Source organism: Ptychodera flava, chromosome 3 (genome assembly GCF_041260155.1).
Source record: "Ptychodera flava strain L36383 chromosome 3, AS_Pfla_20210202, whole genome shotgun sequence".
In the NCBI taxonomy this organism is placed as follows: Eukaryota; Metazoa; Hemichordata; class Enteropneusta; family Ptychoderidae; genus Ptychodera; species Ptychodera flava.
Window position 1 is genome coordinate 36,019,763 of NC_091930.1, and position 16,276 is coordinate 36,036,038.

A 16,276-nucleotide genomic window follows, 5' to 3' on the forward strand; every position below is an offset into this window, starting at 1 on the left:
AGTGGCAGAGACAGGAATATTTCTCCCTTGAGCCTGAGGCCACTGTCGGTGCAATTGGTATTCTATTCCCTGAGATCGACATTTGCCTCAGATTCGTTGCTATCAGGCGCTACTACAAAGAATAAATATGAATTAATGACAGACCTGTATGCTTCAGAAGCTTGGGAATGAAGTCATTCCACAAGGCACACTCTGTGGCCTTCAGGCCTCGTTTGGTCTCCATGCCAACAGAGATTTCTTTGTAAGCCAATCCGGGTACTTTGAATGGCGGCCAGTCTTCATCGGAATTTTCTGCATCAGTGCAGGACAGATTAGGGTTGCTGAGACGGGGAAAAATGATATGAGATAAAAACAACAGGCTGACACTACAGTTGCATCATTAGTCAATTTATCACCAGATTGGCAACAGCCCACTTGTAAGATCAAGATGACAGTAGAGCCTTTAGGAGTAAGAGTGCATTGACCCTTGTCACTATTGCCATACTTGCTGTCTGTGGTAAAACTAGACCGGATGCGAAAATCATAAATTATTTAATGAAGAAAATGTATGTTATCCTGACACTGCAAACAAATTTTGAATTACTCGGCGTAGGAAGCCAAAGTTGTCAAGAATTCCAAGTTGCGATATATTCCCAAGATGTACTATCTGCCTGCAAGTGCGCATCAGCCGCGGTTTGGCCGACCGGCTTTCGTAGATAACACTATTGGCTTAATTTGATTTAATTCTCATATTTATAGGGAGAGGATACAATCGAGCTACAGTTGTAGTTGGTAGGAATGTAACCACTGAGCCTTTCAGTGTACCAGGAACTTTGACACCCACCCCGTCTTGGCAAAGTTCGTCCAATATTTCATAATTTTCAAAGACATGGCAGCCTCTTCCTCCGGCATTTCTGATTTCTCTCCAGGATGAAAGTGAGAATCCGAATACGAAGGAACGTCTTCGAAATGAGCCGCTTTCATCCACTTGCTCTCGAAGACTGAGTTCGCCGGAGAGTGGGTCATGTGATACAGATAGACATTTGCTCCCGCCTGCGAGTACGCACGCGCAGACATAACCGACGGACAGACGAACAGCTGATCGCCCTGCATCTGAGAGAAGGACTCCGCGTAGTTCGCCTCGTCTGAGTCGGCGTTCGCCCAGTCGACGTACATCAGCTTGATGGCGTCAACTGCTGCCGGGCTGTGTTTCAAGGGGCCGTACAAAAACATCTGGAACATCTCGTCGTATTCGGCTTTACTCATAAACACGTCGCTTTCGTTGGCCATGTCTTCCTTCAAGAGAAGCAAGACAACCGTGCCCTCATCGGCCATGGTACCGATCAGTAGGTCCACCTTCCCCTTCGAGAAGTTTTTGGCGGGAATAAGATCTTCCGGTTTTCCTATCAGAAAGTGGCCGTCGACATAAGGAATAAATGGGACACCCTCTACCTCCTCCACCAAACCAGCTATCATCCCCTACAAAAAAAAGATAAATGTAATCAAATGCTAATATATATATATATATATATATATATATATATATATATATATATATATATATATATATATATATATATATATATATATATATATATATACTTATAAATTTATATTCATGGACATATCAGGACCGGCGTTTGCCATGTTCATAGTTTAGGGTACCTTAGTACAATTTATTTCCGCGCACTGATTTAATTTTGCTGGGGTCACCTTCATGAAAAGACAACGCTGGTTCTGTATTTCCATGGTACTGGCCGCGGTAAAGACACTAGTAGCAATTACCCAGTCATTAGTCATCTTACTGTGTGGGGGTCGGACGGTTCCTTGAATTTCTCCGCCGGCACTGTGCGCAAACACTTCATTAATTCTTCGGAGTTCCCCTTTTCGCATCCGAGCACTTCACCGAGGGCGTGGGCGATTCTGTTGTGGAGGGCAGCGTCGGTGCCTGTGTAGGTGGCCATCGTCGAGGTTCCACTCTGATGAAAAGATAGACTTCGAGATGTGAGATACACTGTCCGTCACATGATCCAAAGTTAAATTGTTAATATGTACTGCCGTTGCGCGCCATGCTTCAACATCGGACGACAAGGAAATCAACATTTTCGGAACATCCTCCGTGTTTCTACCATGGCAATCAGTCTATTTAGCTGTGGTTGTCTTTATTAACATATTTCCCCATTTCCACTTCTTCCAGATACTGTTTGATGCCTGGCTGTTTTTTCTCTGTCCCCTTTTGTCTGCCTGCCTGTCTGTCTGTCTGTCTGTCTGTCTGCCTGCCTGCCTGTCTGTATGTTTACTGGGACTTTTCTCTGTGGTGTATTTCAGGTGACACAATACTAGAGGGCAAGAATATGAGTCTGCAATCCTCGGTTGATACCGTCCAATAAATCTGGTATTGAAATTGAATTTCTTAAATGTTGCATCGTCGGTCAAATACTCGAAAATTCTTTTTCTTGATCAACCACAGTAAAATACAGTACGTGTACATCAGAAAAATCAGAATTCGTAGGGGGATAACGGGAATATACGTAGAATTCAAATTCCACATACATATGCAAAACAAATCACTGTATGCGACTCAACGCATGCGCACTTACCTGCATGATAGCCCTGTGAAATAATCCATCGGCTAACGGAGAAAGCATCAGAAATTCAGCGCTCATAGATCCCGCGCTCTCTCCGAACACAGTGACGCGGCTTGCGTCGCCTCCGAATGCTGCAACAGACAAAATAATAAAACGTGAGATTTGGAGCAAACAAACATACTTTCTTAAGAAAAGAACACCAAAATATACACTTGGTCACATCATCATCGATCGATCACTGCAAATCATAAATCAGTTACTTGCCTATGTACTCACTGAACCTTTCATCACATAAGTTGCTCGCATCCGGCCGGACAAAATCTCGTGTGTTGGGATTATGTCAAGGCCGAAGGGGAGGGCAATGCAGCTGGTTTGACGTGCCCTGACTAAGGTGTCAACAGGTTCGCAATATTTGAATGATGTCATACAGACGAACCTTTCACCGCATGATATTTTTTGTCAGACAAGAAAAAAATCTACCTGCCACTATTCATCACATTTTGCTGCAATTAAATTTCAAAAAAAAAAAAAATGTGTAAATTCAATCGTTTATTATCCAGCTCTTACCTGCTATATTTTCTTGAACCCACTTCAAAGCTTCAATCTGATCTAAGAATCCATAATTACCAGTGGCGTGCTCGTCACCTAGAGTGCAAGTAAATTGCAGTAGTTGTTACGTTAATTTTGAAAACTGGAAAGAAACTTACCTAGTTCGTTCAGAGTCAAATAGTATGGTTTGTTGTTGTTGTTTCTTATTTTTGTCCGTATTAACACACAAAGTCTACTGATTTCATGTTTTTTTTAAATTCTTAGTCGTTACACATCCTCGCAAATCAATTATACGGGGTGAAAGGGATTATAGTATGCGAAAAAAAATAAGGCCCATATGCATTGTGCGGCGAGACGCGCAGTGTTAACTTTCATGTGTTTCCGACTGTGGCTCATCGCATCAGTTATCTGTATTCCGTTTGTGTGTTGAAAGTGCGAATGCCCTATGTAAATAGTGTTAAAAATGCTTCAATAAAAAGCTCGAACACACTAATTTTGTCCTTTGTGCGTCTCATCATAGAAGCACAGTGAGCGGTGATGTAGGTGCAAAGTTCGCGGTTAGGTTAAACACATTAAGCTTCATTTTCTTGATAACCGCCGCTGACTAAACTTAACCTAGCTCAAACATCTACGAGCAAAGAAAGCATTACTCACCGGTGACGAAGAACCCAAATGCGCCTATTCGATAATTGAACGTCACTATGATGACGTCACCGATAGCTGCCAGCGCCGTGCCGTCGTAGAAGTGCTCCGAACCAGCTCCCACGTAGAAAGCGCCACCATAAATCCATACCATAACAGGCAAAAGATCGCCCTGTCACAGAATAGAATCATACGTTTACATAGAGTTGAAGTTCAATGTAGGATGTAGTATTAAACGGCAGGAAAAAACTCATAAAAAATTAGTAATATTTTGTTTTTACGTCTTATAAAATAGAAAACCATCATACGCCAATGACGTGTATCGCTTTTCTGAAAATTATTAACTTTTAGAGCCCAACATGAAAACTATTGGCATTGTACGATTACACATTGTCAAAGGCAGCAGTCGTCAAAACAGCTTTAAATCATCAGCTAGGTTTCAGAAAGAACGCAGCTCAGGTACAAATTTTAGTACCCAAATATAGTCATATTCTTTGACGATGTGAATTAGCCCTGAAAGTAAAATTCACGGAGTCTAGTTGTAGTTGTGTTAGAATAAAATGGTCGATTTAATAGTTGTTTTTACAGAAAATGGCAGCATTTTCGTATTTCTGGTACTGAGATTGAAGGTCAAATATTTTTGTCGCATACCCAAATCAACGGTGGCACTTGACTCCATTGCGATGAGAAGACTCGGCCAATAGTTGAAAGTTTGTTTGATCAAAATTTGAGAAATAGTTTAGAATTTTACATTTTTGACCAGAGCATATCGATGCAAAATTGCAGCTGTGATGGGAACTACAAACTACAAATAATTAAAATAGTCACACCAAAGTGCCTCTTGTTCGCTGTCTTATTGTCATTCCAAATTAAGGAAGATAATGAAGTCTCCCTTAAATGGATTTCAAAAAAGCTGAGAATGTAAACTATTAACGTCTTGCATCATTTCGATCTCATACTTTTTTTCAGAATTACATCTAGTTAACAGTAGAAAGTTGAAAAAGCGTTATCATTGTGGGTTATAGTGATCTAAGGTTGTAAATACGCTGAGTGATCGGTGGCTTCAAAGAACAGTTAGGTTTGATTTGCCTCCGAGTTGAACTTTTGAGGTTGCAGCGTGTCGTCCTGCAGCCATTGGCGTCATATCGTGATTCATAGCCCAAGTCAATGAATGAAGCCTGCACAATAGTAAATGCAGGAATTCGAGAAACTGACAAGTGACTCATAGAAAGGTAAATATATGCCTGTATAACTGTAGACCAGTCGATAATCTCAGATTACACCAGAAAAAAAGGGCGTCCATTCAACCACAGCACATGAAAGGTCTGAGTGCCAATTTGTAATAATTAATTGATTTTCCACAGTGTCAGCAGTCACCGTATTTGGAAACGCTATCACCGTTGTGAATGGAGTGTTTGTTCGCTATGTCGAGTCAGCGACCGGTAAAAACCTGTTTACACCGAAGTGGCAATAGTTGACCAACACACTAATTCCCGAGGCAGTGTGTCGTGGGGATGACGTCATCTTTAACATTGCCTCTCGGTGTAAATGCAATGTAAGGGCGCACGCAAGACCTGTTCGTAGGGCGGCGCGGTAATCCTTCAACTGGACGACGCCCAGGCCTATCTTCATGCAAATAATCGCAATCATACCAATCCATAAACCGATAACACTAGGTCAGAATTCGTAAGACAATAGTTGTAAACATAGACACAAAACAGCACAGAAAATGCTATGACATATGCAAATAAGATGACCCAGGCCAATCCTCAATACAAAAACAGGTACATATCTGCTGCTGCTGAGAATTGAAGATGACCCAGGCCTTTCGTCAATACAAATACAAGTATGCTATTAAATGCGACCCAGGCCTACCGTCTATACAAATACATGTACACAGTATTTACGATGGCTCAGGCCTATCCTCAATACAAGTACATGTACAAACTATTGAAGATGACCAAGGCCTGTCCTCAAATATTTTTCCTCTCATACCCAAACCAATGGTAGCACCACAGGCCACCCAATAAGTATTACCATGGAGGTAGTAGTGAGTTTTCTCTGTCATTTTCTCTTCTTTCTTCATGCTCTGAATGATCGGAATAAATAAAATAAATGGTTTACATAACCTAACCTAGCCTCTGTGACTCTTTATTTATTTTACACTCCATTACAAGGACGTATATCTCTCATACACACATGTGGTAATTAATTAGTCAACACAAATAATTATGCTAATGCATGGACTTATCAGAGGTTGGTCAACATCGGAAAGATAGTGATATTTACATTCCTATCTTTTGCGATGTTGAACAACCCGTAAAATCCCTGTTAAGTCCACGGATTAGCATAATTAGTTGTGTTGACTAATTAATTACAGCATGTGTGTATGAGAGATATACGTCCTTGTAATGGAGTGTAAAATAAATAAAGAGTCACAGAGGCTAGGTTAGGTTATGTAAACCATTTATTTTATTTATTCCGATCATTCAGAGCATGAAGAAAGAAGAGAAAATGACAGAGAAAACTCAGTAATACTTATTGGGTGGCCTGTGGTGCACCTGACTCAATTGCGATGTGGAAAGCCAATTGTTGAATGTTCGTTTGATAAATGTTTGAGAAAAAGTTTAGAATTTTACATTTTTGACCAGAGCATTTTCTTTATCGTAAGACACTGCATCTGTACATGTGATTGAACCATAAATTAAAATAATTTATGTAGTCACATTAAATTGCCGTTTGTTCTCCGTCTTTAATTGTCATTCCAAATTCAAGCAGACGTTGAAGGTCCCCTTCAATGAATTTCAAAAAAAAAAATGCTGAAATTGAAAAATACTATCGTCTTGCATTTTCGATCGCATATTTGTTTTCAAAATTAGATCTAGTTGACAGTGCAAAGTTGAAAAAACCCCTTATCATTGTGGGTTATAGTGACCCAGGGTGGTAAATATGCTTAGTGTTCGGTGGCTTCAAATTATGATTTGCCACTGAGTTGAACTGTTGAGAAGCAGCGTGTCGTCCTGGAGCCAGTGACGTCATATTGTGACTCACAGCTCTAGTCAATGAATGAAGCCTGCACAATAGTAAATGCAGGAATTCGAGAAACTGACAGGTGAGTCATAGAAAGGCAAACATATGCCTGTATAGCTGTCGACCTGCCGATAATCTCAGATTACACGAGAAAAAAGGGCGTCCATTCAACCAAAGCACTTGAAAGGTCTGAGTGCCAATTTGTAATAATTTATTGATTTTCGACAGTGTCAGCAGTCACCATATTTGGCAACGCTATCATCGTTGTGAATGGAGTGTTTGTTCGCAATGTCAAGTCAGCGACCGGTAAAAACTTGTTGACGCCGAAGTGGCAATAGTTGATCAACACACTCATTCCCATGGCAGCGTGTCATGGGGATGACGTCACCTTCAACATTGCCTCTCGCCGTAGGTATAATGTGAGGGCGCACGCAAGACCTGTTGGTGGGGCAGCGCCGTAAATCTTCAACTGGACGATATCCCAGGTCTATCTTCATGCAAATGTTGTGACCCATGCAAATAAGATGACCCAGGCCAATCCTCAATACAAATACAGGTACACATCTGCTGCGCCTGAGTATTGAAGATGACCGTGACCCAGGCCTATCCAGAATACAAATACAAGTACAAACTATTAAAGATAACCAAGGCCTATCATCTATACAAATACATTTACATAATATTGAAAAAGACTGAAGCCTATCCTCAAATATGTTTCCTCTCATATGTTTCCTCTCATACCCGAGCCAAAAGTGGCACCTTACTCAATTGCGATGTGGAAAGCCAGTTGTTGAAAGTTCGTTTCGTCAATTTTTGAGAAATAGTTTAGAATTTTACATTTTCGGCCACGGCATTTTCTTTATCGATGCGACACTGCAGTTGTGATGAGAACTACAAATAGTCACATTAAATTACTACAAGTTCGCCGTCTTATTGTCATTCCAAATCAAAGAAGACAATGAAGGACCCCCTTCGATGAATTTCAAACAAAAAAAGCTGAGAATGTAAAACATTACTGTCTTGCATTTTCGATCGCATAATTTTTCTTCGAAAACAGATATAGTTGACAGTGCAAAGTTGAAAAAACATTATCATTGTAGATTATAGTGATCCAAGGTTGTAAATATGTTTATTGTTCGGTGACTTCAAAATACAGTTAGGTTTGGTTTGCCTCCGAGTTGAACTTTTTGAAGTTGCGGAGAGTCGTCCTCGATCGAGTGACGTCATGTGGTGATTCACAGCCCCGGTCAATGAATGAAATTTAAGATCACTGCACAATAGTTAATGCAGGAATTCGAGAAACTGACAGGTGACTCATAGAAAGGCAAATATATGCCTATATAACTGTCGACCAGTCGATAATATCAGATTACACGAGAAAAAAGGGCGTCCATTCAACCAAAGCACTTGAAAGGTCTGAATGCCAATTTGTAATAATTTATTGATTTTCCACGGTGTCAGTAGTCACAATATTTGGCAACGCTATCACCGTTGTGAATGGAGTGTTTGTTCGCGATATCAAGTCAGCGACCGCTAAAAACTTGCTGACGCCGAAGTGGCAATAGCTGAATAGTTGACCAACACAATCATTCCCGTGGCAGCGTGTCATGACGATGACGTCACCTTCAACATTGTCTCTTCGTGTAGATGTAATGTGAGGGCGCACGCAAGACCCATTTGTGGGGCAGCCCGGCAGACCTTCAACTGGACTACGTCCCGGGCCTATCTTCATGTAAATGTTGTGACCAACGCAAATAAGATGATCCAGGATTATCCCCATACAAATACATGTACAAACTATGGAAGATGGCGAAGGCCTATCCTCAAATATTTTTTCCTCTCATACCCAAAACCAAGGTGGCACCAGACTCAATTGCGATGAGGGGAGCTAAAAATTGAAAGTTCGTTTGATCGATGTTTGAGAAAAAGTTTAGAATTTTACATCTCCGACAAGAGCATTTTTTCGATTCAACATGCTGCTGTAATGAGAAGTATAAACTATAAATGCTTAAACTGTCACATTAAATTGCTGCTAGTTCGCCGTCTTATTGTCATTCCAAATCAAAGAAGACAATGAAGGACCCCCTTCGATGAATTTCAAACAAAAAAAGCTGAGAATGTAAAACATTACTGTCTTGCATTTTCGATCGCATAATTTTTTTTCGAAAACAGATATAGTTGACAGTGCAAAGTTGAAAAAACATTATCATTGTAGATTATAGTGATCCAAGGGAGAGGCTTAGTATTCGGTGGCTTCAAAGTACAGTTAGGTTTGATTTGCCTCCGAGTTGAACTTTTGAGGTTGCAGCGTATCGTCCTGCAGCCACTGACGTCATATCGTGATTCACAGCCCCGGTCAATGAATGAACTTTAAGATCGCTACACAATGGTAAATGCAGGAATTCGAGAAACTGACAAGTGACTCATAGAAAGGTAAATATATGCCTGTATAACTGTCGACCAGTCGATAATCTCAGATTACACGAGAAAAAAAGTTCGTTCATTCAACCAAAAAGACATGAGAGGTCTGAATGCCAATTTGTAATAATTTATTGATTTCCCACAGTGTCAGCAGTCACCATATTTGGCAACACTGTCACCGATGTGAATGGAGTGTTTGTTCGCGATGTCAAGTCAGCGACCGGTAAAAACGTGTTTTACGCCGACGTGGCCATAGTTGACTAACACAGTGTCGTAAGGATGACGTCACCTTTAACATTGCCCCTCGGTGTCGATGTAATGTGACGGCGCAAGCAAGACTGGTTCCTTGGAGTCGATGGCGGACACACGTAAAAAGTTCAAAAGCTTTAACTTTTGATGGTATGATGGTATACCCTATCGCTTTCGAGTTCTTGTTCTACTCTCAAAATCATATTTAAACAGCCACAAATTAGCTTGTTAACTTAGTTCTAATCCCGACCATGCAGTCTACACATGGACAGGCTTGGATGACAATCTGAATTCCGTGTATCTTAGAGTACTTTTGGGGGTTGAACAAAAAACTGGAGTTACTATTGAAACAAAAAATCAAACTGAAAATAACCGTCAAAAGTTACACCTAACGGCCCTTTCAAATTGGCTGTAGTAAGGCAGCAAAGCAGCATTCGGTATAATATAATACCCCTTCCAAATATATCGATATGATGGGATTGTAGATGTTATGTCTCACAATAGGCCTTGCTTTGCACAATATGATGTTGTTAACCGCATCATGAACTTTTCTTGTTCAAGTCTGATCTTACATCCTCCTATGGCTGTGGGGGCGCCATTTTACATGTATGAGTGCAGCATCCGTTTTGTCCAAATCAGAGAGCAGTGATACTTCTATACATGTCCTTCAGTTAGCACATTTACACAAACAAACTTTGGTGAAAATAACATCATAAAAATAATGCATACAATGTGCAGCTTTTCTTCAAGAGTGCCAGAGGAATACCGACTTGAGCTAATTATTTCGTCACATATTACTCAATAGGTTTTAATAAGTCATCGATTTTCATGCTAAGTCCCCTACCTCCTTGATCGATCGCTGTGCACTTCACTTTTGACCAATGGAGGCCGCGGGCACCTCCATGTTTCAACATGCAGTGGAGTTCGCTCAATTGGTACGATCATGCGTGAGGTACGATGGTGTTTCGCATACAGTGGACGGGATATTGTTAATGCGCAGGTCAATACGTCAATTGTAATCTGTGAGTGCAGGCCCACTTTGCGTACCACGACACCTATTAGGGCCGTTCACATCAGCCAAAAAAGACTAGGCCCTTGTCCTAGCCAGGTTCGTGGCCGACCAAAAAAACAGGTGTGAACGGTTCTGGCCGGCCACTGTCCGGACAATTTCTGTCCTAGTCGAGAGGGGTGGTTTGTGGCCGACCCAGGTCTCTGGCCGAGCAGTAAACAGCGTATGTGAACGCGTTTTGTCCGACTCAGGTCCCAGTTGACGCCCTCTGTAGTTGACATGCAGTGTAGTCTTTGACCTATTCGACGATTCAGTATCATTTTAGACATGGCGAGTCGAGGAGTCAACTGGGCTACGGAAGAAATCAAGTGTCTTTTAGGCATTTGGAACGAAGATATGGTGAAAAATCTGATGGACGGCACGTCAAGGGATCGAATCGCCTACAATATCATCTCACAGCGTTTGTAATAAAGGGAAAGCGGCTGCACACATCGCCTACACTATTTTTTCGTTCTCTGTGTTTGTGTTTGATTTTGTGTGTTTGGCTATTGGTGTAGCCATGGCGAGACGTAGCCGTAATCTGGCTGTCGAATGACAGGGTGATCCTTTGACCCCGGCCTTTGACGCTACGTTTCGAAACCAGTGTGTGGTTTCTTCCTCAGTCGCTTTTCTTTGGAGATTGCTCTCCTTAGATTTATGTTTCACTGTTCGTGGTTCGTGGTTCGCGATAATTGTTGGTACACCCAAGCCCCAATATACTTAGGGAAACCGCTGGGAATATACCTACATCGCAAAGAGATTAGCTGGCAGCACTATCGCTATGTGCATGAAGTTTGGCAGATCATCTTTCAGTTAGTTTATCAAAACACCGTTGGGCATCTCATAAAGTAGAGGCCGTTCATTTTGCATGACCGATAAATTACTGAAGTAAAGCATTGACTTTCTATGAAGTTAAATTGCTTTTGCCTACATGTATGTGTATCACCACGTCTGCGGTAAATGTCATTGATTTCCTATTTTCCTGAAGTTTTCTTGACCGTTTTGTACGAATGACAATTAACTCGCACTTTCTCCAACTTGAACAGCCAAGAATCAACTCGCCCGAAACCAATTCGCCCGTTGTTTGAGATTTACACGTTCTACCGCGTACCTATGCACCCTCCGTTGTCGATTTAGTCTAGTAGAGGGTAGAATCGAGACTGATTTTATTGGAACAAAAATATTTCGCTTGATTGACTAACACAGCCAAATTTTAAGCATTTTCTTCAATTTTAGAAAATAAGTCATCGCCTTTCCTTGACATTTCCGTTTCGTTTGAAAATGCTCTGTCCCATAGTCGGTGTGAACCCCGGGTGTGAACGCTAAGGTTTGGCCGTACTGACTGAGATATGGCTCCTTCTTTAGCTATATTTTCAGAGTTTCGAAAAGATGTCGCCAACTATTCCTTTCAGTGCACACTGCAGGTCTGTCTACGTTTGCAGGAAAAGCTATCGTTGCCTTCCCAACAAATTGAATTCGGGCCGGTTGTATCGGGCCAGTTGGAATGAGTTGGTTCTGAGGTACCAGTTTTGCACTGGGTAGATCAGAAGCGAAAGGAAGGTTATCAACAGCATCGATGAAATGCCTTTTTTCTCACCGTGTTTTCTCATTTCTCTGTATTTTTTCAGTGATGACAATTTGAAAATAGTAATTTCGTGTCCGCTGATCGTGACGATTTGATAGCTCTCAGAATTCGAAGTACGAAACGTCAGTGCCTCCGGGCCATGCCAGGCCGCGGGAGACAAGACAACACATTTTCAAACTTTGAGTCATGCCAAGTTTACTTTCTCGATTGGATACGTTGAGGTCAAAAATACGAACTTTGCCATCGATTAACGATTAAAAACTATGGCATTTCAGCATTCTTTGAAATTTATGATATGACTGTCCTTTTCCGTTTTATATTTCTTGAGAAAACTCTACTATGTGCCCACTTTAGTCCGATACCCCCCCTGAATAATGATATTATCCGTATGACGCATCCAAATAAATGTGACTGAACAGTGACGTATGTCTGCTTGTGTCATGTCAAGGCCGAGACTCGCACAGGGTGTACTACGAGACGACATCGACTTTGCCTCTAAGCCGAGGTTGTCAGAAATATATCCGAGAAAAAAAGGTCTTCTTCGAAACCACGAAAGCCGTCGATGAAAACTGGAGAGGTTTATATGGCTGACAGTTGAATAATGTTTGTACGTGACAAATTCCCGCCACGCCGCAGACCAGCAGCAACGACTATCCACACAGTCAATAATTTCAACTTGATAATCAGCTCATACATGGAACCGTCAGAAACCCAAACTTTTGTCTGTATTACTTGTAGTTCTCACAGAATTTCGCTACGACATGTCGGATAACAGAACCTCGAAGCCTGGAAGTTTTACAAGTAGTAACTTTTTAGAAACTACATCGGTGCACGGCCGATAAAATACGGGTTACTTACACAACTGTCTATTCTCACTGTCACTCTAAGAATACGCATCTACTTTAAAGCGGTCGGTCGGCAAATCGGTTTCTTCGAAACGAGATTATAAATTTCACTCAGGGAAGCCGTCCGTTTGATGGAAAATTGTCGAAGTACATGCTTGAGGTAAGATGACATATCGCTCGATGGGTGTTAAACGTGAAAAGGTTCATGTTGTACATCATATAGAAAAACTACGCACATTGTAAACCTCGACGTAAACTGATCACTTTATGAAAATAAAAGTTAAAAATACGGATTTCACCTCAATGCCGGACGCAAATTACAGTTTTTGTGAGACAGTGGTAATGACGGCATTTATGATGACAACGCCTGTACAACGAAACGAAGTCAAAGTCATGACAGTACCTACCGTTTTCTCTCTTGCACTTTTTCTTCAGGGAAAGTCTGTCGAATTTGGTTGCTTCAACATGTTCCCTAGGCAATGGAATTTACCACAGCAATTCAACAAAAACTGGCAAAAGCAATGTAACTTTACTTGTGAACGGCTTCTGCAATAGTGTTTTGTCTAGGGGACACCGCATACGCACCCCGCAGTGTTTTTCGATAAACAAACTGCAAGATGATCTGGTGCACTAGCAATACTGTTGCTAATTAATTTGCGATATAGGGATATTCGCAGCGGTTTCCTTAGTTATTGTCAGTGTTTTGTTCGTCTAGCAAGGAGGCTAGAATACTTATGTTTTGGTCAGTTTGTTGTGTTGCATTTTGTTCGGTCGTTCTCTAAGAGTGTTTACTTGTGCATTTATGAGTGTGTCGCCAATGTTTGGATTTCTTTTGTAAGCGATGATCGGTTTCATCGTGAATAAATTATTTAGTGTTTGGTCTTTTTCTATTTCTTCCCAGTTCTTAAAGAGGGCTTGTTTGATGTCATTTGTTTTGATGTGTGGAGTATATTTGTTAGCAAATATCAATTTATTTGTGTTGTTGTTGTGCGTTTGTTTGTGATTTAAATGTGTTCTTCGTGTAGCGTAATTTGTTTCCGCATTGATGTAAATATTTGATAATTCTTGTTGTGGATATTTTCGCAGTAATAGCTTTTCATTGAATGTTTTGACTTTGTTGTTGAAGTCTTCTTCATTGTTACATGTCCTCATGTACCTTAATGTTTCGCCTTTGATTAGGCCCTTGAAGGTTGATTTTGGATGACATGATTTTCTATGTAGGAACTGGAATGTATCTGATGAATGTATTTTGACCTGTATAAGGTCAACGGTCGGCTAGACGCTACCAAATGATCTAGGCTAGGACAGCGTTGAACGTAATGTGAACGCGGACAAAAGATTAGCTTATCTTCTCACATTCTGCCGGATTAGTTCTGGCCGGCCCTGGGCCTAGATGTGAACCCCATAATTGTCTACTTGTATTACCTCCATAGTACATGTATACTTACAGCCGTCTCGGGTGCATAGATATTCAGAAACAAACAGTCTTCGCTCTGAGCCCCTCCGATGTCCACAAACTGGTCTGGGGGCTGGATGCAATTGCCCCGAATTCCGTGGCATCGTGCACACCCTCCCAGGGGGCTTTAGACTGAGGCGGTCGGAATCGGAGATCGCCGACTGGGGGTTCGGCGTAGGGTATCCCTTTGAAGACGTGGAGGGTCCGCGTAACGTCGACGTCCTTGTGTGAAAAGTCTACCGATTTCCCGACCAGTTTCCCGGACTTGATTTCTACCGTCGGGTCGAGCGCGGTGACGCAGCCAAGTATAGCCATGCACCAGGTGATCTGAGCCGATCGCATGTTTCTGGTTATCGGACTTGGCGCCCCTTCTTTCGTAAAGCTCGAATCAGCCTTCTTCGTCCCTCAGAGTATGAAACAAAGCGTCATGACGTCACGTTCAAGTGATCGATATCCCAATACTCCGTTACGTCACAGTAAACTCGCTTTGATTTGCCCTTTTGCAATGCATGCGATTGGAAGAGACGTGCCGTTGATCATATCTGTCGGGTCAAGGGTCACCTACATCAGTCAAAGTTCATATTTTTTGTCTGGACAGGCGGCCAAATTATGAAAAAGGATGCAGTATGCAGAATGATTTCTTCTCCTTAGGCCTACAGGGCGAATTCAGTGACTGATATTCTGCTCAAAGTGACCACATGACGACGCTGAATCTAGCCACGGTCCCTCCACAAAAGGGACCGTGATCTGGCCATGTCTTCATATGACACTTCTATACATGCTAAACTTGAGCTTGTTGCCTACGTTTAAGCTCTCAATAATCTGTCTTATATAGCAGTCACCGTTCAATACCGACCACCTGTTTTGAGGTGGGTTTACACGTGTATTTTTTTAAACCTGAGGGAATCTGATTAGTCGCTCTGTAAATATTCCTTATCAGCGATCTAAGCGATCTCACGTTTACACGTCATACATAAGGTAAAAATTTAGTTCGGGTCAAGCGAAAGAAATAACGCCACCAACAATACAGTAGTCTTCATAACAACGTATAGCCCGTACATCGAAACGACAAAATCAAGCAAGCCCTGACAGAAAACTGGAGTGAACTTGAAAAAGACGAAACACTAAAAAACTGTTCCAAAACCAACAATAATCGCATATAGAAGGACCAGAAATATAGGCGACACACTTATAAGCGCCAGACTTCACAAAAACTACAATAGCTCAAACCCAGGTTCACACGAACCTACACAAACACAACAAGACCAAACAGTAGACATTCTAGCTTCCCTTTCAAACATAAGTGGAACAACATATTATTAAATAAAAACAATCAACCATTCAACACGTCTCACCAATCAAAAAGAATTTTAAGCGACTGACAAAGAAAACTCTGTTTTCGAAAGGTATGGCCAAGGAACACAGTGCCAGTATATAGTCTCTCCGCGACACGTAGATTACGGGTACGTCTCGCCATGGCCAAGCAACATTTTACATAAAACAGTTAAATATGATATACACTTATATTATACACAATATCATACACAAACGCAAACAACCCACGACACGTAGATTACGGGTACGTCTCGCCATGGCCAAGCAACATTTTACATAAAACAGTTAAACATGATATACACTTATATTATACACAATATCATACACAAAACGCAAACAACCCAAATATGAACGATGTGTGGAGTTGCTTTCCCTTTACTACCAGTTGCTTTCCCTTTACTACCTACAACTCATCGTAAAATGGCATCGTTTTTCTAGCTCTGCCACTACGATGGTTGTTGTCGGACACGGACTTGAACTGAGCTCGCAACCGTTTGATTTTGTTGTGGCATTGTTCCGCTGTCCTCTCAAGTCCCTTCTCCCTGGCCT

General features: G+C 41.5%; 1 protein-coding gene across 1 annotated transcript in view; it reads right to left on the minus strand.

Annotated features, from left to right (window-relative positions):
• Positions 1-14,881, minus strand: part of LOC139129250 (acetylcholinesterase-like) — a 15,533-nt gene extending 652 nt beyond the window's left edge. The window contains exons 1-8 of the mRNA XM_070694894.1: positions 14,416-14,881; positions 4,234-4,271; positions 3,771-3,930; positions 3,135-3,212; positions 2,580-2,698; positions 1,785-1,958; positions 824-1,458; positions 145-320 (exon numbers count right to left, since the gene is read on the minus strand). Of these exons, the coding sequence (XP_070550995.1) occupies positions 145-320; positions 824-1,458; positions 1,785-1,958; positions 2,580-2,698; positions 3,135-3,212; positions 3,771-3,930; positions 4,234-4,271; positions 14,416-14,734 (1,699 nt within the window). The 5' untranslated portion in view covers positions 14,735-14,881. The remainder of the gene's footprint in view (positions 1-144; positions 321-823; positions 1,459-1,784; positions 1,959-2,579; positions 2,699-3,134; positions 3,213-3,770; positions 3,931-4,233; positions 4,272-14,415) is intronic.
• Between the last annotated feature and the right edge of the window lie 1,395 nt (positions 14,882-16,276).